The sequence below is a fragment of the Takifugu flavidus genome, chromosome 5, assembly GCF_003711565.1.
Source record: "Takifugu flavidus isolate HTHZ2018 chromosome 5, ASM371156v2, whole genome shotgun sequence".
Lineage (NCBI taxonomy): Eukaryota > Metazoa > Chordata > Actinopteri > Tetraodontiformes > Tetraodontidae > Takifugu > Takifugu flavidus.
The window spans coordinates 9,882,940-9,904,787 of NC_079524.1; the positions used below are offsets into that span (position 1 = coordinate 9,882,940).

The 21,848-nt window shown below is 45.2% G+C and overlaps 1 protein-coding gene and 1 long non-coding RNA gene across 5 annotated transcripts; one reads left to right on the forward strand and one right to left on the reverse strand.

Annotated features, from left to right (window-relative positions):
* Positions 1-843: 843 nt before the first annotated feature.
* Positions 844-19,427, reverse strand: kcnip3a (Kv channel interacting protein 3a, calsenilin). Of its 4 annotated transcripts, XM_057031935.1 has the most exons (9): positions 19,392-19,427; positions 19,163-19,277; positions 14,567-14,738; positions 3,085-3,209; positions 2,938-3,007; positions 2,553-2,731; positions 2,200-2,304; positions 2,061-2,123; positions 844-1,464 (listed from the first exon to the last, which is right to left on the reverse strand). In XM_057031935.1, the coding sequence occupies exons 2-9, from the start codon at positions 19,166-19,168 to the stop codon at positions 1,417-1,419; spliced, it is 768 nt and encodes a 255-aa protein (XP_056887915.1). In that variant the 5' UTR covers positions 19,169-19,277; positions 19,392-19,427; the 3' UTR covers positions 844-1,416. The 4 variants fall into 4 exon arrangements, with proteins under 4 accessions (XP_056887915.1, XP_056887916.1, XP_056887917.1 ...); XM_057031936.1 differs by lacking the exons at positions 14,567-14,738; positions 19,163-19,277; positions 19,392-19,427 and adding an exon at positions 9,917-10,555; XM_057031937.1 differs by lacking the exons at positions 14,567-14,738; positions 19,163-19,277; positions 19,392-19,427 and adding an exon at positions 6,571-8,625.
* LOC130525316 (uncharacterized) lies at positions 14,556-16,923 on the forward strand. The gene is made up of 2 exons (XR_008950455.1): positions 14,556-14,801; positions 15,256-16,923. It is a non-coding gene; the product is annotated as an uncharacterized LOC130525316 (long non-coding RNA).
* Positions 19,428-21,848: the final 2,421 nt, after the last annotated feature.

Below are 21,848 nucleotides of genomic sequence, written 5' to 3' on the forward strand. Positions count from 1 at the left end.
TATGGATGTGTTTGAATTCATACCTACTAATTATGGAGTTAATGCCTGCATGACTGTGCAACATTTATGAAACCAAACGTCAGTATGTACAAACGTTAGCTAATCATAATGAGGTCTACTTGTTTTTTTATTATAAAATGCATTGTAACTCACCTGGCTCGAGGCGACTCATCGCTTCATCTCGCTCACGTGACTTTTCAAATGTGACAATAGTGGCCTGAAAACATCCCCACAAGTGTCACAGTAAACAAGACAAAAACTCTCCTTAAACATAAATGTATTTCTTAAGGTTTCTTTCAGTAATGTCTCCCTGTAGATGGTTCATATTCACCGCTCTGGTTGACCCATAAACTGGATTATAAGAATTTAGTCCTGACCCACGAAGAAAAAAAAAATTAGCCGATTTGTCTACACAAAATTGTATTTATTTCCATGCGATCAAAGTAGAATTTTAAACAGATGTTTATTTTACCACATGACTTAGCCTCAGGCCTTGACAGCAGAGTTGTAACAATCCACAGCCTTTATGGGGTTCTGCTTCTCATCGCTTGTCTCACCATCCCCAAAGAAGTTGTTAATTAATGCTGGGATTAAACAAAGTACGGGGGGGCTGCATCGACTCCTGAGACATGTTTTAGATTGGGGGGAAAAAAATTACAACTCAGTTCAGGAGATATCTAATTTAGAAGACAGAAAGAGAGGATACATGCAAGTTGAGAGTAAACGCTGAAGCAAAAGTGTACGAAAGGCGAAGTTTCTTTTATGTTTTGGCCATAGCTTATATCTCTTCTGTGTCATCAGGATGCAGTAAAAGGGAAAGAACAAAGCGAGAGAAGGCAGAGCTGTCAACAGCATTTTTAATTAACCAACATCACAAAGGTCATACTGTACAGATTACTGTGGCACTCAGCATGCTGGATACTGAAGAACTGCACTCAATGAACCCTGACTGCTGCATAAGACCACATTTAGAACAGTCTGTTGGTTTCTTCACATCTCCGCATAAACTCACTTTTGCAGTCTGACCAAAAGTGTTGAAAAATACCAAAATAATTTAAATGATGCTTTTTAAATTCTATGGAGAAATGCTACTTAACATCAACCTAAAGATCTGCAAAACAAATGCTCATCTCTGGTCCAACAAGGGAGCAAAAAGAGACCCATACAACACAACATATACAGTATAACTATAGGAACTATACATATATACATACACTGGGGGTGTATCAGGTGCAGGTATCTACAATGCCTTTATTAGAGGCACATATAATACATTAAAAAAATTATAGTGCAAACTAAATTTCACATGACATATTTGATGGCAAACATGCTCCAGTGTGTGTGTGTGTGTGTGTGTGTGTGTGTGTGTGTGTGTTGTTGGGGATAAAGAAAAACTATTATGAGGATCCAGATGCTTTATATCACATTCTCAAACAGCTGCATGGAGTTCATGATGTTCTCATCCTGGAACGAGAGGCAGGAGACATAAAAAAACACAAACAATACAGAAGAATTCCAGGTACAATTTTATAACGATATTACTGCACATCCTGTCAAAAACAATGAAAAATCCAAAAATAGAACAGACTTTCCCTTGCAAAATAATGCTGTTATTATTTGATTAGAACTTCTTGCGGCAACACTTTTATGCCCGCTGACAACTGTCCAGACTCATGCACACTAACAAACATTTTACAACTTTTGGAACAGCTTTAATGCGCTCAGCTGTAACTCAGGAGAAGTGAAAATCTCATCATTGTGATTAATATTTAAGCCCTTAGAGTTATCCAAACTGTAAAGTCCCTATCATTGAAAGGTTAAGCTCACTTTCACTTTCACTGTCACAGCTGACAGCAATGATGGGCGAGACTGTAACAGGACTGAGGGAGGTGTAAAAGCACTCCTGAGTCAGGAAGAAGTGTATAAATTATGTGTGTTGGCAGTGATTAACCAGTGCTGCCTTTTTATAAATCTATATATCTATATAACTTCATATAAGGTATATGACAAATATATAAAATCTGTAAATCTGTATGGCAGCAGGTTGTAAAAACACAAACCTTCTGGCAGGTCTCAATGAACTCTTCGATGGTCACAACGCCATCCCGGTTTTTGTCCATTTTCTGGAGGAAATAACACAGGGATTAAAAAACCAAAACCAAACATTTGTCTTTCGTTTCCTTGCTGTGCAGTTTTCACCTGGAAGAACTTGTCCACGTGTTCGTAGGGAGCCTCATCGCGTACACACGGGTAGGTGTACCTCCCCATCATGTCATAGATGGACTTCATAATCGCCAACATTTCCTGTAAGCAACAGCAGAGACAGAAATGATTTGGATGATAAGTACAACACAAGATAACAATGTACCGGTAAGGATTATGCTGTCATGTAATATAAACAATATATTTTTCACATTAGTAGATCAACTTCACCTGTAGGTCAGTCTTAACTGAATAATTTGTGCAGCCTGGAAGTGCCGTAATGCACTCATATATTTGCTGTTATGACAATGTTATAACATAGTGATTGCAGGAGGAGCACTGAGGCGTACCTCTTTGGTGATGTAACCGTCCTTATTGATATCATACAGGTTAAAGGCCCAGTTGAGCTTCTCTGTGATCGAGCCCCTGAGCAGCACAGACAGCCCAATGACGAAGTCCTCAAAGCGAATGGACCCGTTTCTGTCAATGTCAAACGCGTTGAACAGGAAGTGGGCGTACGTGGTCGCATCTGTGGACCCAATTACATGGTTAACTGAGGCGAGCCGTGCGGCCACTGTCATGCATGCCACAGACAGTAATATGCTCTGATTCTAATTTTGGAAACAACATTGAAATGCTGGATCGGAGCAACATAAAAACTGCATCTTCACCGCGAGCGGGTAGTGTAATTTATATACGTTCCCTAAAAGCAGAGACAATGATAAAATCTCTGACCTCCTTGGGGAAAGAACTGAGAATAGATGGTCTTGAATGTCTCTTCATCCACCATTCCACTGGGACACTCCTGCTCAAGGGAGGAAGAAAATATTAATACATTAGGATCAGAATTGGGCACTTTGAGCAGCCAGCAGACAGACATACGTTCTTGAAGCCTCTGTAGAGAGACTGAAGCTCCTTCCGGGTGAACTTGGTCTGAGCCTGCAGCTGGTCCAGCCCCTCGGGCTGGTGCCGCACCGTGGAGAGCTCCAGGTCGCTGTCACTGCTGTCTGTTTGAGACAGACAGATGGAGAGAAGGAGGAAGGGAGGGAGGGATGCAGAGACAGACAGGAGGAAAGAGAGTAAAAGGAGGAGAGAAAAAACAGGGAGGATTTGACAGACATTGAGTGTGTGGATGCAGGTCAACACTCAGGGAGGGGTGGGTCACACAGGGGGGAAATTTATTATAGAACAGGTGGGAGGAAAGGAGGGGTTAACAGAGGGAGGAAAGGACAACAGGGAGCCACTTTCTTTACGGTGGAAACCAATTATTAATTACAATTTTTGGAATTCAATCTAATTTCCGTTCAGGCACAATAAGAGAAAGCACTGGAAGGTTAGGGGGATATTCACAAAAAAGGGGGAGGGAGGATCTCTTAAACTCCACTTTGATACTCACCATCTTTAGACAGAGAGAATGGTGGAGAGGAGGAGGAGGAGGAGGAAGGGGGTTCAAACCAAGATCAAGTGAAAGGTGTAAACGGAGAACAGTGAGAAAGACAGACAGTAAGAGGAAGAAAGAAGAAGGAAAACAAGTCAAATGATGTCAGATACTGTGAGGCCTGAATAAAGTGATGCGATCCAGAGGAAAACACTTCACTCCCTTCCTGACAAAACATCCAGCCGAGATGAATCAACAAAGAGGAAAAAAGGCAAAGAAAATGGAGCAAAGCGAGTCAGGAAATATTGGATCATCTCACTTGTTAATCTAAAACACATTGGCTCTCTTTAACAGATAAACAGTCCACATTGACAAATGATCTCAAGCCAGATCTCCCAGTAAATCCCAGTGATTTACACCACAGCTTTGGTTCCAATCAGCGAACACGCCAGCGACACAAGTGGGCTCTGGAAAGTAGGTTACCATTTCTTGCAGCCAAATACCGTAGTTCACAAATACATTCGGTGCAAAGGTTTCTGTCCTTGCATTCAAAAGAGTTAAAGTATTTTCCCCCAGCGGGCACCTTTCATGCCCCCCCCCCCCATTACTGCATCTGTTCCAGGTCGTCTCACCCGTCTCAGTGATGTCAATCAGGCCCAGCAGGTGCATCAGTTTGAGGAACATGATCACCAGGCAGACGATGCCAACAGTCTGGAGACCCTCCGTCTCCCACCTCACACTCATCTTCTCCTCGTTCTCAATTTTTTAAGTCTTCCTTTTCTTTATTTTTTACCTTTACATTGTTGTATTTGCTGCACCTTCTGGTCAGACCAATAATTCAAGTCTTGCTTCTTCCTCTCTGAAAGCTTCTGATTTCCCCCCAAAAAAGAAAACCTTTTAGTTATTCTCCACAACTGACAGCAATGTCCAAACGTCCATGTCGTGTGTCAGTTTACTGCTGCAAAAATATATCCAAACAGAGAACGAGACGTGGAAAATAACAAAAAAAAAAAAAAAGCTCTTTAATCCCCAGGAAATCCAGTTTATAGATGTGGCTCAAAGCTGGAGCTATTTCACCTTCATTCCTCTAATTGCTGAAAAAAAAAACCCAACCTTACTTATTAATAAAACACTTCCACATTCTGTGTAGAAGTGATACCGATCACTGTGTGGGTGACTGATGCTGTGTGCTCCTCACATCATCCCATTGTCGCCTGATTAGTTTCTAATTAAGGCTCGCCTTTAAGGACTCAGAAAGGGTAGTGACAAAGGTTAACAGGTGTCCCGGATCCTATTTCCCAGTTAGCGCTTTGATCCACTTTCTAGGCGTCTCTCTTGGGGTCCCCTAACACAGATTCATTAGCGTGTCACTCAGTCCGGATGGGAAACCGAGCGGCGACAGCTTCCTCTAGTGGCAATTAATGGAATTACTCATGAAGACATATATATGCATATACAGTTTATACACACACACACACACGCACACACACACAGACGAACACACACACACATACACACAAAGGATGAATGTTTTAAGAAATCAGAGGAAGACAGCAAAAAAAATGGAAAGTAGGAAAACAAAGGTAAATATTAACTTTAAACTGATTTCAGCTTTTCTTTACCCTTCTGTTTACAGTTCACTGTTCACTATGTGCCACTGGTTTTGAATGTTTTATGTAGGAAAATATCAAAACTCAGCATTGTTTCTGATTCAGCGTTTGTGAAGCACGAGTGGGGGAAAAAAATGCTTCACAAATATGTTGCGGTTCTGTTTAAAAATACCCTAAAAGGAAAAAAATCAGAAAACAAAATAGAACGTTTCTGCCCGTCATAGCACAGACCTCTGCAGCCGATCCACACCAGGGTTATTAACTGCTGCTAATATCTGGGTATAAAAGGTCAGTGACTGATGATAAGCACGCTTTTAAAGTGCTGGCCGACAGTTAAATATGCCCATCATGGGTGGAGAGACAACGGCCCTCCTGACGATGCTGCAGGTGTGGGATGCGGAGGTGATGCAGTCATGAAGCAGCGGTAATCAGGATGGAAACACATTACGAGAATTTGGGAGAGGGGCAGGCGGTGTCCTTCAGGTCCTGGAGGAGTGCTTCAGACTCCATATTTAGGCAGCCTCAGAGAAAGCCTGTTCGATACTGCATGTATAATTGATGCGAAGTAATGCTAGATCAGGAAGGAGGCCCTTCTACGATTGGTGGGGGGGGGGGGGGGGGGGGGACAGCTACGCAGAGCGGATTGAGAGGAACAATAATTCATGAAATACATTACTGGACGTTTTTTTTCCAAGTTGACCTTATTACTCGTGACCCAGAGTCGTAGGAGAAGCCATAATGTGCCGGCTGGAGCCTCCGCGCAGTAAAAGTCTTGGAGCACTGACGGCAGGTGGCTCCGACTGGTTGGCCTTCAGCCCAAAAGTGTAATCAAAGGGAACTGCATCAGTATCTGATGACTCTTTTACTGTCCCAAATATACACAGGCTGCTTCCCTGTCGGAGCGCTGCAGTATCACTTAGTTGGCAAAAACAAAACCCATTAACCTTTTCCCACTCAGATGCTGTGTATGGATTTACTATGAAGAAAAAAGGCACTCTGGTTCTTTGGATATAGTGTTTGTTTTTTATTTTAGATGCAGCAAAGTGCTTGGTTGTCTCTGCAAAACGGGCTTTGGGATGATAATTACAGGTCTATTTTTCATATTAGCGCTAGGCCTTTGTTTCTTTTTGGGATGAGTCAAAGAGGGGTAATGTCTCGGCTGGTTGCAGGAGCTCCTTCCAGCTGTGTTTACCCTGACTTCTGTATATCTTTCCTAGTTTGGGGCAGTGCTATCTCATCAAGAATCTGGGCTTGTACTGGCAGATTTTGATTAAAGCTGTCTATGACATTCCACTTTATTCCTATTCTGCTCCTTTTCAGTCTACGTCTTCCTATTTTTATCCTACATTTCTGACCCAGGGGCCTCGGACGGACCCTTACCTTCAAATGAAGACATGGGCTCCAAGATGCCAAACTGCTTGAGAACTGCCATGAAGAGGATGATGACCACACCAATGGCAAACAGTTCCATGCCCTGGATCCCCATGGCTCCTGGATGGGGGGGTGGGAGTTTACAGGGCCAAGCCTGCGTGAGACCTGGCCCAGAGAGAGCCGATCGGAGGTCTAGGCCAGGGCGAGTAAATCCAGGCCCGGCGAGTCAAAAAGTGTTGAGCAGAGGGACTCAGGGATCGTGAGTCTGACTGGATCGTGACAGCATGAGTTTGGTTCCCGGCCCGGAAAACAATGAGCGAGCCAGAGCAGCGAGCTGGACGGAGGCTGCTCTTAAGTCAACACCAATGCTGAAGTGGAAAATATGTGGAAGCCGACATATATGGAAAAGGTCTCTGTCTAGACCCATGGGGGGAAACGGGGGCCGTGTTGGGAGTCATTTATTACAGCGCGTTAAACGAGACGGTTAAGATCACTTTCCAGGCTCTCCTCCGGTGTGCTCTCCCTCGGGAGCGCAGACTGGCACAGACACAAGTTACCGCTCAGCCTCGTACTCCCGGCAGCCATTATCAGCCCTGCCGTCATCATTAACTCTCAAAAATGACCTCAGATGAAAATGTCCTGAGAGCGATTTAGGGAGTTCAGAGCATCATACGCAGATTAGGGTGATTTTAAGATGAGAGCCACTGCAGGGAAGGGAAGGGGCATTTAAACTAAAGAGAATCTCAACTTCGATCCTTCTAGAGGGTAAAACAACATTAGAGATCATAAATAAATTACCCTGACTGTGCTCCCCGACCACACGGGCTGACCTTTTAGTCCTTATGTCATCAGATGGAAGCCAAAACTGGGCTGAACACGACTGTGAGGTAATCCAGAAAAACGAAGCGACATTTCCACAACAGTAAATTTGCCCTTAAGTTACTTTTTTTTCTGGGGGCTGCGATTGTTCCAAAAAGCCGACAGTCCTCAGATCCGGTAAATCCCTCCCGTTACCATCTCAACGATCCGCCGTCACTGCTGCCGATTCTCTGTTTGTCCAAAGCAAAAGCCAGATATGGAAGAGTACGGCCCAGGAGAGGAGGCACTTAGAGCAGCGGCGGCGGCGGCGGCGGCGTCCTGGGAGGGAAATCCTGAGAAACTGAGAGGAGTGCAGGGAACGAAACCTCCCCCCACACCGGTGTCTACCTCCTCCTCAAATACCTTTCCATCACTCCCTCCTTTCCTTCCAGACGCCGATTATATTTGCAACTTTTCTGTCACTGATCACAGGAGACGTCAGAGCCAAGTGTCCCATCTAACGTCCAGTCCCTCCTCTGGACGTCCCCCCCGTCCTCGCCTCTACTCCCTGTATCCGTCTTGTTTGCCTTTGCTCCCACCAGAGGTTTCCGCCTCCTCCTTCTCCCTCCATCTTCTGCGTCCTTCCAGAACTTTAGACTTTCTCTGCTCCTCCCTCGTCTTTCTCCTTAATGTTTGTGAACATTACTCAGGCGAGTTGCAGACAGCCAAATGAACTATTGGTGTTTATAACTAAATATTCTGCAGCCAAGAGTAGCGGAAAAGACACTTGACACTGGGACAAAGATGAATTCCCATTTCTCGTGCTGGTATGAGATCTTTTAGACAGTTTTACTGCTCAGTCGAGTTATTTATTGCTGATTTTTCATTTTCCCACAGTCTTGTTTGATGTGTGAACTTCGTATGGTCGTTTACTGTCTCCGTTTTGGACATTTTGTAAGTTTGAGATCAATTTTCATCTCATTTAATGCATCTGCTGGCAGCAGCACTGGAGGAAGGGTGGAATATGAAGCCAAAACAACCCAAAATGCTGCAAACTGTGCTCTTTTCACATTTCCACTGCTGTCACTTATAACTATTTTTACACACTAATTACGCCTCAAAAGATCAGCAGATCCAGGAATGATTTCTACAGCTATAAATTACACATAAGCAACAGTTAATGTTTAACATTAACAAATGTGTGGGTTAGTGACTGTATCACCAAATAACTGATGACAGTTAAGATAAGCGAGATGAATGGAACAGTGTGTGTGTGTGTGTGTGTGTGTGTGTGGTGAGAGAGATCAATACTGTTGTGGGGGGGCGGTGGTGGAGCTTCCTCTCCTTCCTCAGCTTTGTACTTATAAAATAAATAAAATAAAATAAACACAAATAAGCGACAACAGAACAGCCTCAATATTAAAAATGACCGAATCCAACTCGTCTGTCTCTGCAGCAAATGAATCAATGTGAAGGTCAGAGTTACTCTCCAGGTACCACGAGAGTGGATCAGGTGACATGCTCATACACACACACACACACACATGCAGGCACGCACACACACATCTGCTTTTTTGAGAAAATGACTGTTTTGCAGCAATTGGGAGCAAAGAGAGGGAGAGAGAGAGAAAGAGGGAGAGAGGGAGGGGGAGAAGGAGGGAAGTGGGAGGGGGAGGGGGCCCATTAGGACACTAACAGGTTTTTAAATGGTAGGTTTGGCACTGCCTGCTGACACAGCGCACGGTAAAAAGAAAAAGGATCAACAACAGCTGACTAGACAGACAGACAGAGAGACAGGATAGATAGATAGATAGATAGATAGATAGATAGATAGATAGATAGATAGATAGATAGATAGATAGACAGACAGAGAGACAGGATAGATAGATAGATAGATAGATAGATAGATAGATAGATAGATAGATAGATAGATAGATAGATAGATAGATAGATAGATAGATAGATAGATAGATAGACAGACAGACAGAGAGACAGGATAGATAGATAGATAGATAGATAGATAGATAGATAGATAGATAGATAGATAGATAGATAGATAGATAGATAGATAGATAGATAGATAGATAGATAGATAGACAGACAGACAGACAGACAGACAGACAGATAGACAGACAGAGAGACAGGACAGATAGATAGATAGATAGATAGATAGATAGATAGATAGATAGATAGATAGATAGATAGATAGATAGATAGATAGATAGATAGATAGATAGATAGATAGATACTCTGATCTGCAGTATTTTGTTTTCTATTATGTCAATATTTGTATAGTTTTAATATTCAGCAATTACCTTTACAATGTTACAAATGTTGAACTTAACAATTGATTTCAGAATGTGTTATAAATGATGTATTTCATTCCTAAATGGTTTTTCTTTTTCTTAATCTAAAGAAGTGATAGAAGTTAATGACCTGAGTGGGACATTTTGGAACTAAACATAACGAAAGGAGCGGGGGGAAAATTATTTCAAGGAAAACATTGAAGAAAATGTAAGAAAGAACGACGACGGGAGAGAAGCCGGTGAGCCCCTACCTGAGCGGTGGTACCTGGCGGCACCGTGGCCACAGTGTGAGAGGCAACTGGGCCGAGAGAGCGAGAGACGCCTCCTGGCCTCCACGGACAGAGCAGCCATCACAGCTCCCATAATGCTGTTCAGCTATGACGATGGGGCGCTGAAAATACCTAAAATACCGCTGCAGAGCCTGGATAAGAGCCAAGTCTGTACCTGCTCCAAGGAGCTGAAGAAGCTGGAGAGTTGACAGGTGAGCTGCACGACTACCAGCCTGTGTGTGCACATGCTCACGTGCCTTTTGTCAGCGAGCACATTTAAAAATCTGTTTGAGATTATGACACCACGTCAGTGTGCGAGACAGAGCTGGGGGATCAAACAGCTGCATGGAGCTTCTGACCTTTCACATCACACACATCCACATTTCTTTCATGCAGATCGTCTCACTCTCTTCTTCTCAACATTAAACAGCTTTAAAAGTCCTCCAGAGGACAGTTGTACAACACTTATAACAGTATCGACTTAACTTGGTATGTGCTCTTTCTCTTTAAGTGGGTGAATGTATTTCTGCCATGAATACACCCCTTCCTTAATTATTTTAGCTTCCTAAAGGCACTCTCCCTGCTGCTTTCTTGTCCTTTTGGTTCGTTCTGTTTTTAATGCACCAAAAGGTTCCTGGGGCCAACTGCTGTGACTGGCTTTCATTAAAACGGGGCCCCGTAGGCTCCTTAAATTCAGATTTTTCAGAAACACAAAGGTGAACCGGCAGAACAGAGGAAAAATCCAAACTCCACTGCGGCACCAGACCAAACCACCAAACAGATGGAGGTGACTCCATATAAACTGTGACTCAAGACCAGTTGGTTATGCTTCTGCAGCGATCAGTTACAAATATCTTTCCATCACAGTCCCATGAGTCTGGACACGCTTTTTCTCATCATGGTCTGCGCACACGCCACGCGCATTACGCCATCTGGCCACTGGGCGGCAGTAGTCGCTATTCGCTCAGTCACTCAGGAAGTGTGCGGTTGAACTCACCCACCAACACTGGGCCAGAAAGAAACCCAAGACTCCAGATTACATTTTTGAGACTCTTGCAGGATCACAGAGCTTAGTCAGCAGCAAACCAATAACTGCAGTTCAATTCCCCCACATGCCTGCCAGTGAGTGTTCTGGAATGACGAGGGCAAAATGAACAATAAAGGAATATAATATAGAAATGTCGCAGCAGGAGCTACCAGACATCTGTCTCGCAAACTGATCAACACTTACATATAATAGATCACACAATGAGCCCCCTGGAGTCTTCACAGCAAGGTAATTGGACTTCCCCAGACCATGCTCAGCCATTCAATCACCTTTTCCACTTTCTTCCTGATGTACAGATGAAAAAGATTGAATGTTTGATTCATCTTCCACGGCTGCCTCACCCCTTCATCCTCCTGAGGTTCCAATTAACCTCAGCCTCTTTTCATTGTGAGATAATCCCTTTTTCCTTTTAAAAAAAACCCCCATCTTAGCTAACCCCAGCATGGGTGCATAATTTAAGCAGCGAGTCCTTGATCAAAGCTATTTCACCTTTTCCTCCTCCCTGTGTGTTGCATTGTTCTTCTTCCCCCCTTGCAAATGTCTTTCTCTTTATCGCCCAGGCTTCTGCTCAAGGCAAAGTTAGGCCTGAGTGACGGATCAATGGAATCCAAACGGCTCCTTCTATCTATAGCAGGAGCTGCCCAGACAGGACATAATGAAGAACGGGTGAGAAAGCTGAAGGAAAGAGATGACCGTGCTTCCCTCTGCAGGGAACATCGATCAGGTCATGCGTCTCCTGTTGCCTCCCTGAAGAGGACGTGTAGACCCTGCAGCCGGAGCTGGCTCGGAATACATCAGGGAAAGGGGACGGCGGAGACCAACCGGCAGCAAACGCAGGCATGAATCAAGGTGGGGACAGGGAGGCGAGGTTAGAACAGAGACGGAGGGAAAACAGGAACGGCTCCTTTACCTGAGCATTCGTGGGATTGTTCAGTACACACGCTGAAAAGAATTGATCAGAGGAAATAACTATGTATCTGTTTATGGAGCACAGAGTTACACACACACACACACACACACACACAAGCGTTTAAGACTGCCGCTGTGGACCAGGTGGCGTCGAACACGTTTCTTCAGATCAATCTTAAATATCTGCTCAGCATTTGCCCCAGATCTGCTCGCTCGGGTCCGTTCTGTCAGAGTCTGCTTGTTGTTTTCTGTTTGTTGTTTTCAAAGTCTCTCCGGATGTTTTTCAGGTCAAATATGTACTGGACTACTGCCGTAGTTATTTGCAGTACAAATTATTGAAAGCACATCAAATAAGTCAAGTGTACTGCACATGCGCATTATAACAATTAAAAAAAAACAGAAAAAAGAAGCTTAAAACGCGCTATGTTGCAACATTAGTATCAGCCGAATACAAACAATTTTCAACCATATTGACTTACTTAATGGTTACTTCTATCCACTGGACGTGTTCATTAAAAATCTGGGGCTGGGGTTGTCTGAGTTGATAAACGCCGAATTAGTTTAACTGTGAGAAAAGGTTATGAGGTAAAAATCCACCTTTTCTGTAATTGCTTGACGCTTCATTGATAAATGGAGTGAGGATCCCAGATTTGCAGAGGTTTTTTTTATCAGCATGAGATAGAAACCCATTAAACTGAGATGAAAACAGAATTTAATGCACTTAAAAACGCCATCTCCGCTAACACGGCACTGTCAAAGACAAATAGTGAAGGTTAACCCGTATTAAAGCAAATACCTTGACCCGGTGTCCCGGTGATGAAGCCGAAGACGCAGCGCAGCAGCTTGGCGATCTCAGTCCTGCACTCAACCTTACAGGCGTTCATCCTCCAAAGGTCGACCACCTGCTCCCTAAAGGTGCCACCGCAGCTGCCTGGTTATTGGGGACGAGTTTCAAGAACACTGAGGGGAATCTGGAAAAGTGTCTCCCAGAAACGTTTCCTTGGTGTGAGATTTCCTTGGAAAGTTCCGTTCCTCTCCCCGTTCGCTTCAGCCTCTCCTCCCGAACTGAACCCCTGTTCTGTTGTGGTCGTCGCGAATGTCCGTCCGCTTCACGTGCACGACCCTGACGTCCGTTAGTGCTCCTCCAGTTTCAGCCAGGACACGGTGCCGGACACGCTCGCCCTCTGAGGTTCGTCTCACGAAAAGCCGTCAAATATCAGCGCTGCTGCTCCGGATCTAGTCCGCCTCCTATTACACATGTCATAACTCTCCTCTTCCTCTGTGCTGCTTTAATTCGCAGATTAATCTCAGCAGCGAGTGATTAAGTATCGACGTTCTGACATTAGCCTGCAGACGGTCGTGATGAGGTCAGTAGGAGATTGTTTGAGTTTAAGTCCTCTTCTCTCGTTTCCTCTCTCCTCTCTTGTAGGTCAGCGATGACGCCGTTAACACGTTTTCTCGTGGCGTTTTCCTTCTTCGTTCCCTCCTCTTCCTCTCTCTGTATCCATCTACAGGTATCACTGCCCTCACAGCTGTGCACTGACCTCTGACCCCCATGGAGCCACTCATCTCTTGCTAGATTATTGAAATGAGTGATGTATGTCTATCCTCTCTTTTATCTGTCGTCCTCCCTTCTCCTCCTTCTCTGCCCTGCCAGCCATCAGCTGAAGCCCCCTTCATATGAGCCTAGTTCTGCTCAAGGTTTCTTCCTGTTAAAGGTGAGTTTTCCTTGCCATTGTTGCTTGTTGACACCATATAAATAAAGAATTCATTTGGATGTGATTTACATCCAGTCAGGTCAGCAAATCTCAAACTCAAAGCGTAAGAATTAAAATGTTTTAAAAGAAAACACTGAGATGAAGCACACGTGCACCTTGATGCTTTCTGTCTGTATATGAATATTGTAAGGATCAGATAGCTGGGGTCCACCGACAAGCGTTGGTAGTACGCAATAATAGAGACTCTGGTTGATGGACAAGATAAGAGAGAAACCTTTAGTCATCATTTTGGCGCTTATTGCAAGTGTTTTAATGCACGAAGCCCCTCCAGATATGTCCACAAAGTAACAGGAAATGTGTTGCTTTTTTCATCACACAAGTGCCTCATTTGAAAACACTGATAATTCAAACAATGATGGTGAAGCCGAGAAGACCAAGATAAAAAAGGCAGAGTGGAGGATTAGTGGAGGATAAGATAGAGACCAGCAACAGAGAGAGGGAGGAGGAAAGCCAGAGTAGAGAGGAATCAGGGACAACAGCAAGCAGGCACGTCTGAAAAGTCCTTTGTTCTACCTCAGAACTCCCAAACACGCGCTGATCAAACCGGACTACAAAACTGATCACGTGTGTTACACGCACGAGTGTGTCAGGAACCATGTCCCCTGCTGTGGTCGCAAGACAGGGGTGCAATGTCACATCTGGACCACTGGGTGGGGCAATGACACAAAGTCAAGCCTCGGAGTGTTTTTGAGCGTGTGCGCGTGTTTGGTGAATCGGCTCTAAGTAGAATATTAATGTCGGACTTTAATTGTTGAGACATTTGGAAATATATGGAAATAAAGGCTCTCTGGAGACCCTGTGGTCAACAGGTCAGGCGTGTCCACAGAAAGGTCAGGAGGCCACGCCGCTGGACGTGCCAGCCGTCAGAGGAACTCACCGCTGGTGTGTGTCTCTCACCTTTGTCCTGAGGCTGCGTGCTGGCAATGATCCACCGGACTAAGCAGCATTTCATCAGAGCTTTCCGAGAGAAGCGCGGCTTTTGCCACTTCACCGAGTCCTTCACTCTGCCTGGCGGCGGCTCCACGCCGTTGGCGTCGCCCAGCAGGCCGTCGGCCACCTTACCATCCACCTGGACAGGAGGAAGTGTGATACAATTGGCTGAATAAAAGGGAGATTTTAGGATGGAGCAGATGTGAGTGGGAAAAAAATTGCCTTAATTAATGTTTTTTTTCCCTTTTTCAGTTCTCAAATGACGTGTGATAATTGTAAAAACTGGCATAATAAATATCGATGTTAAATGTTGAAAATTCAGTATGTACACCTTATGAGCCTCGTGTAAAGGAGAGAAGACTGCAGCATACTTCCTGTTATGGTGTGTTTTGGGCAGTCACCATTTTTGTACTAAAATAAATAACCAAGAACCTTCCATCGGTACAAAAGATCCCCCTAAGCCAAAAATACTCTTCATTCATTTAATGTTTACACATCATCTGAATTTATTTTAGCTGCTGTTTAACAGAAATCTGCACACACATATACACACACACACACACACATATATACACACACATACTAGTTTACATGCACTGGTGCAAATTCGTGGAAGGAGTCTACAAGAGCAAATATTCTCTGTGTTTACTCTGCAGGAGGAGAGAGAGGCAAAAGATGACAGAGGAGGAGAAACAGGGAGCAGAGAGGAGGACAGAGCAGACACGCTGGATGCCTATTTGATCACATGGCAGTTTCCCTGGTGAGAGGGGATGCGGAAAGGGAAAAGACACAACGAGCTAAAGAGAAAAACCTGAGAGGAGAAAAGGACTCATCTTCCTGAAAGAACCAAGAGAGAAGAACTGAGATTAGACCAGTGAGGGAGAGAAGGAGGGAAGGACGGCCAGAGGACAGAGGAATGCATGGGAAGGGGGGGGGGCGTTGAAGATAGGGAAGCACTTGCCGGGGAATACATTTGCAAGGCTATTTTAGTGCATCTTCCACATGAGCAGAGGGATGAAAAGAGCTAAAGATGAGCAAGGACAGGGCAGCATAGGAAGAGGCTAAAGACGGCAGGGACAAAGAGGCTGGTAGCATGATGAGGTGGACAGAGGTGAGCAGACAGGCAGACAGACAGAGAGAGAGAGAGAGAGAGAGAGAGAGAGAGAGAGAGAGAGAGAGAGAAGGAAAAAAACAACATCTAATATCCATATCTGGAGGGAAGAGGAAAACCGAAAGAGCCGGAGTAGAATTCTCAGTGTTTAAAACAGCATCACGGCTCATAAAGCCATAAACACACACACACACACACACCACACACACACACAAACAAATAGTGAACACTTCTATAGTTTTGTCCCGAGGCCCATCTTCTTTGTGCACAAACTTCCCCTGCACACACACACACACACACACACACACACAACACACACACACACACCCGAGGCAGCCCATATACTAACAGCTCTCAGAAGTGGCGCGCACGACCGTGTTCGCCATAAATGATTTATTGGTTTACATGAAGCGTAAACTCCGGCCTCATTACTCGCAGACTTCCAGCACTCAAGCCTGAGAGCAACACGGAAGCACTGTTCTGTTCCGGGGATGGAGTTCTCCCCGGACGCCTCTGGGTCGATGCACATCGTCACACAAAAGCTGACAGGGAGTTGTTGTTTACACAGCTGGGGGGGGGAGCAACTGGAATTTTCCCTTGCGTCTGAACGACCCCTTGTCGGGTGCATGTTCACACCTGTGGGACACAGCCGGAACAGCCGCTGTTGCAGACGTCCGCGTTTAAAACACAACTGATGGCCGACTCTACGCGCCCGTCAGATGATGGAGGGCTGAAACTATTTACGTCCTGCCTGCTTGCTCCTCTGTAGAATGGCTGTCAGTGTGAATCAGTGTCTGTGGGAGGAGAGCACACCCATATGGAGGAGCTGTGGGTGTGTGTTGGACACACACGCACACACGGAGAGAGCGAACGCGTGTTACATTGATGTGCGCCTTCATCTGGAGTAAGAAACAATGATGGAGGGACCCTGTGAGCAGAGGACACACACACACACACACACATGTGCGTCTAAAATACTGTAGTCTGAAGACACAATACAATGGCTTTTGAACTTTACAACTTTAAATGGTGACTGAGTGATGTTTTATTCCTGCGTCTTTAATGTGTTTGTGCCCTGAGAAGTTGATAAATGCTTAAAAAAGACAAACAAACCTGCGGTTGTAAAATAGACGTCATCGTAGAGAAAATAAAACAGCTTGTGGCTTTGTTTGTGTACTCGGTATAATGACATAAAGTCTAATGTCAAACACGGCTCTCATCTGTGTTTGATCTGTGTGGAACTTTAATGGATGCAGCTGCTAAACTGCTCAATTCTTTAAAGGTACCGATCACTCACCTATTGAACAGGTGGATGATGTATCAGGTGCAGCACAATGCACTCTGTGTGTGTGTGTGTGTGTGTGTGTGTGTGTGTGTGTGTGTGTGTGTGTTGTGTGTGTGTGTGTGTGTGTGTACGTGTGTGTGTTTGTGTGTGTGTGTGTGTACGTGTGTGTGTGTGTGCCGTCAGCCTGTCTGGTGTCACTGTGGACGTCGATGAGAAAACACACACAAATAGGCATCTGTACTCCTATGCTTGTGAGGACCCTTCCTATCAGAATGCATCCTTCATCCCCTGATTCACCACAGCTTGATGCCCAACATTAACCCTAAACGACACCAGATTCTCACCTTAACATGGACACAAGGTGACCTACAGTGACCTGACTTCATGAGAAAAGAACTCCTTTTTAGCAACAAAAGTCCTGCTGGGCAGAGAAAACGAAAGATCCGCACATCCATGTGAGGCCAGCAGCAGCACGACCCACTGTAACGTTCCCATTCCGAGTTCCACATCCACGGATTTAATGCTAATCTGAAGGCTCTTCACAGCTGCAGCTCAGCTGGCCTCTAGAAGACACTTTCCCCTCTGCTGACCGAAGTTTAATTACTCGTTGAACTTTGGCAAAACTCCCAAATTGAAATAGCGACAGAATTGAAATTAAATTGGTACAAAGTTCATTAAAGCACTCTGAATTCTGGATGTTCTACCTGACCTTGCCTGCAGGCTCTGCTCTCCCATTTAGATGGCTGTTATCCCCATCCCGGAAATACATGAATACAATAGCGACGTTATAATTCGACAGTCAATTTTTGACAGTCGACACATGCTCTATCAGGAACGCCGAGCTAGAAGTATTTTCCTCCACACAGATGCTGCTCCCTGGCTATATTCTCTTTGTGGGACTGTAAACTCTGGAGATGGTTGTGAGTGATAATCCCAGTAGATCAGCAGGTTCTGGAATGCTCGCTTAAATCGCCTTCCTCCTTCATTCAGATGCTCGGTGTGACCTTCAGCCAGTTGTCTTGACCACCTCCCGGATGGAACCACAAACGCATAGAGATGCAATAAAACGATAAAGCACCTACGTAACACACATCAGCCAGCGGCGTATCAATCTCTGCCAGGCTTCATTGATCGGAGAGAAAAGTCAACTAATTAGAGACGAACAAAGAAGAGGATTGATGTCTTGAGGACGTTCAACTATTACAACGATCAATCCACCCGTTCTGAAAATAGCATCGACTGGGTGGACCTCTTCTGCTGGGTTTCAGTCCTCCGAGCATCCAGATGTGCTGTTCAGCAAAGAACAGCCACGTTTCATCGTCGTCACGGTGCAGATAACTCTCACAGATTAAAGGGAAACACCTGAATTCAAGGCCGAAACGACGACACACGCAGCCACAAACTCAGGTCACAGCTAACGAACCAGAAAAATGCCTCTCAGCAGCTCGCCTGATCATCTCTGGGGGATTTATGGACTCTTATTGACTGACAGGTGGGGCCATGAGGATGCAGATCTTTATCAGGCACGCAAAACCAGGACCTTCGGAGCGCTCATGAGGCTGTGCACCAAAATCGGGTCTAAAGAACCATCCTCGGGGCAAAGATCCACCGATTCCAGGCAAATCCAACAGGCAGGAGTGCTGATGGGAAATGCGAGGTGTTCTGGAGTCACTTTGGGGAGGCTGCATTTTCTCTCCACAGTCAATTATCACAGATTTGGACTCAAGCTGCTTGTTGCTGAGGGCTGATCTGCTGAATGGCTTCTTCTGCCGGGGGGCAACACCCCCTCTCCTCCTCCAGTTAATAATTCGAAGGCAAAAAAAAATAGGCGCAAAGCAGATGTGGCGGTAAAGGTCATGCTTACGTTAACAACATACAGAACAGGAGTAAGGAGAAGAAGCCGTGATGCCTGGCGACACAGCAGTCCCCCCCCGAGCTTCGGCAGCCCCGCTGTTACATAACTTCAGTCACAAACTCATTTTCAGTCACATTTCCGAGCATCAGGTAAACCAACAAGTCGCATAAACGTAATGTGTTGCTGTTGCTTTTCTTTTTACTTGAAAGGCTTTTAATTTTGCCCCTTTCCAGCTGCAAAAAAGCCCCAAAACACGCGGCACGTCTCGTCTGTGTGATGACAGAAATATTACGGTGATCTGCGTCTCCTCACCTGCATGTTTGCTGCGGTTGTGACGGCGACACCGATGGCTGATTTGTGTCCGACAGTGTCCTCCCTGCGCGGACCATCAACCTCCGACTGCCGCTGCGCTGATGCGCAGGAATGTCTGCTCACACACACACACACACACACGCACGGAGAGAGAGAGAGAGAGATTTAAAGAGGGTTGTGCTGGACCTTCGTGTTTTAAACCAAAGCCGATTTCTGTGGAAAAACTGACCAGGCTGTCAATGGATTAAAGTCCGTCAGACGACCACATAAAATCTGCACAGTGCAGTCACGTTACCCTCGTGGTACGATGGGCTCCCTAATCCGGAATCTGGTCTGCATTGTTTTAAATGCTAAATTTGTTCAAAGTAACTGCGTGCAATAATGTCTAAATTGATTATTAAAATGTTTAATCAGAAGTTAAAAAATCAGATTATATCACTTTCATAAAATAAGGAGCGCTCTTTCTCTACATCGTACTGGGAATCTGTCGCCCCCTGTTGGTGGCACGTGTGAACAGCACTGCACCTGTCACCGGGTAATACAGAGTTCGCTGCTACACTATGTTTATTACTTGGAGGCACAGCTGCAGCCTTCTGAAGCAACCTTCTGCATATTCCCGCCAGTGGACGTGGATTAAGCTGACTTTTATGTTAGGTACTACTACTACTACTACTACTACTACTACTACTACTACTACTACTACTACTTTTATGTTAAGGATAGCAGCATGGCCTGCCATTCCATCTGTCATTTTTATTTTGCCACCAGGAAAAGACAAGTTTGGATGTATGTAATTTGTATGTATGTACCAGTTTCTGCCTACTTAGTGTGTAAGCAGGGACTCATCTTTTTTTTTAAGAGTCTGCTGGGCAGAGATACAAAATAATGAGAGAGTAGAGCAGCAGCACCTGAGCCTGTCCAGGTATTCATGATTCATCTTCACTGTTATGGCCATTGTACCATCCTCATTGATCAATGCAGCCAATTTGGGCAAGTAAAGAGAGACAAGGCCTGTGTGTGTGTGTGTGTGTGTGTGTGTGTGTGTGTGTGTGTTGTGTGTGTGTGTGTGTGTGTGTGTGTTGCATTAAATTACTGTGATCATCATTAGAGAGACTGGTACAGAAATGCAATTACAGCCCTGCAGGAGAATCTGTGGACTCAGGAAGGAACTGAATCAATTAGGTGACCTTGACTGCTGCCCAGAAAGAGAGAGAGAGAATGTGTGTGTGTGTGTGTGTGTGTGTGTGATGCCATAGAGCAATCTAATCAGGCATCCTCACGCATTGGGCTGATTGCATAATGAGGAGCAGGACCTGGAGGTACGCACTGTACAAGTGAGGAAAGACCCTCTGACTAATGAAACACTTTCCTACTGACTCTAAAAGCCGGAGGCACATTTTTATACACTTGTACATGAGTCTGGCATCTGCAGAGGTGGTCGGGGGCATGAAACACCCTCACGGGGTTTGTTCTTCTGTTGGTGCCATATGTCCTTCATTGTTGAAAAGATGCTTGTTGAACAGAAAAATGAGAAATTAGCATCCGTTGGAACACTTGCTCGTGCTGGAACAGCAACAAAAGACATCGTCACGTAGATTTTCTTCCCTTCAAAACCGAGCAAGCTGTCATCTCTTAGCAGGACGTTGGAAGAGGTCCCTTTTGGATCGAGCGGTTCTATTATATGTTAAAGCTCCAGGAAACATGATTCAGATTACAACACAAAAAATAATAATAATGAGCTAAAAGAGAAATATCTCATGGCAGACCATTGCTCTTGTTCTAGGCGTTGGTTAAAATGCAACATGGTTGACACCAATGTCTGCTTTCGAGGGCCTAATCCTCAAATTTGACTCACGTGTTATCGTCATGGTCTGTTATTATGTACCACATCATTATCACGATGAATGGAGGAGGAGGAAGATCAATAATCCAAACCCTGTAGAACCCTGTCTGCTGGAGGCCCGCTAGGATAGCGAAGACCCCCCCGAAGAAAGAGCCTGGAAGTTGACCTGAAACAGCTGCTTTCACCTCTGTATGAAAGGGGAGAACAGCGTTCACAGCCCCCCCACAGACACCCCCCCCAACATGAGCATGATCAGCAGTGGCGGCGGCGGCAGGGTAAGTCACCACTCTGAAGGATTTCACATCTCTGCGGAGAAGAAGGTCTATTTATAGGAGGGCTATAAATAGACCTCTGTAACTCCCACGCCTGCATTCATATCTGAATGCACACAGCAGCTGATATCATTTCCTTCTCTGGCTGTGGTTCACACTCACATGTTCTCTCAGTGATGATGAAGAGCTGCAGTTTGCCTCAATGGCTTTAATGTGGTGCTCGCAGCATCATCCACATCCAGCCTAAGCATGAATGGGCTGTAACGTTCCTCAGAATCATGATTGAGCAGCATATCGGACCTGTGCGAGGCTCAAAACATCCATCATCCCTCCACGCAGAGGCCGTATGGACCCAGGAGAGGGTGGGAACAGTCTGACAAGCTCACAAGGTTTAAATGGACTCAAGTCTTGTCTGGACCTTAGTGGACTGGTGAGTTCTGGTGAACTCTGGGAAGGAGGGCCAGGGAGCATTTCTGTAGCCATAGAAACAGTTGCTAAGCAGCAACGCTTCCCTGGCTGAGGAGAGGCAAAAATGGGTTCGTGATGGGAGGCAAACCTGCAGCAAATGAAG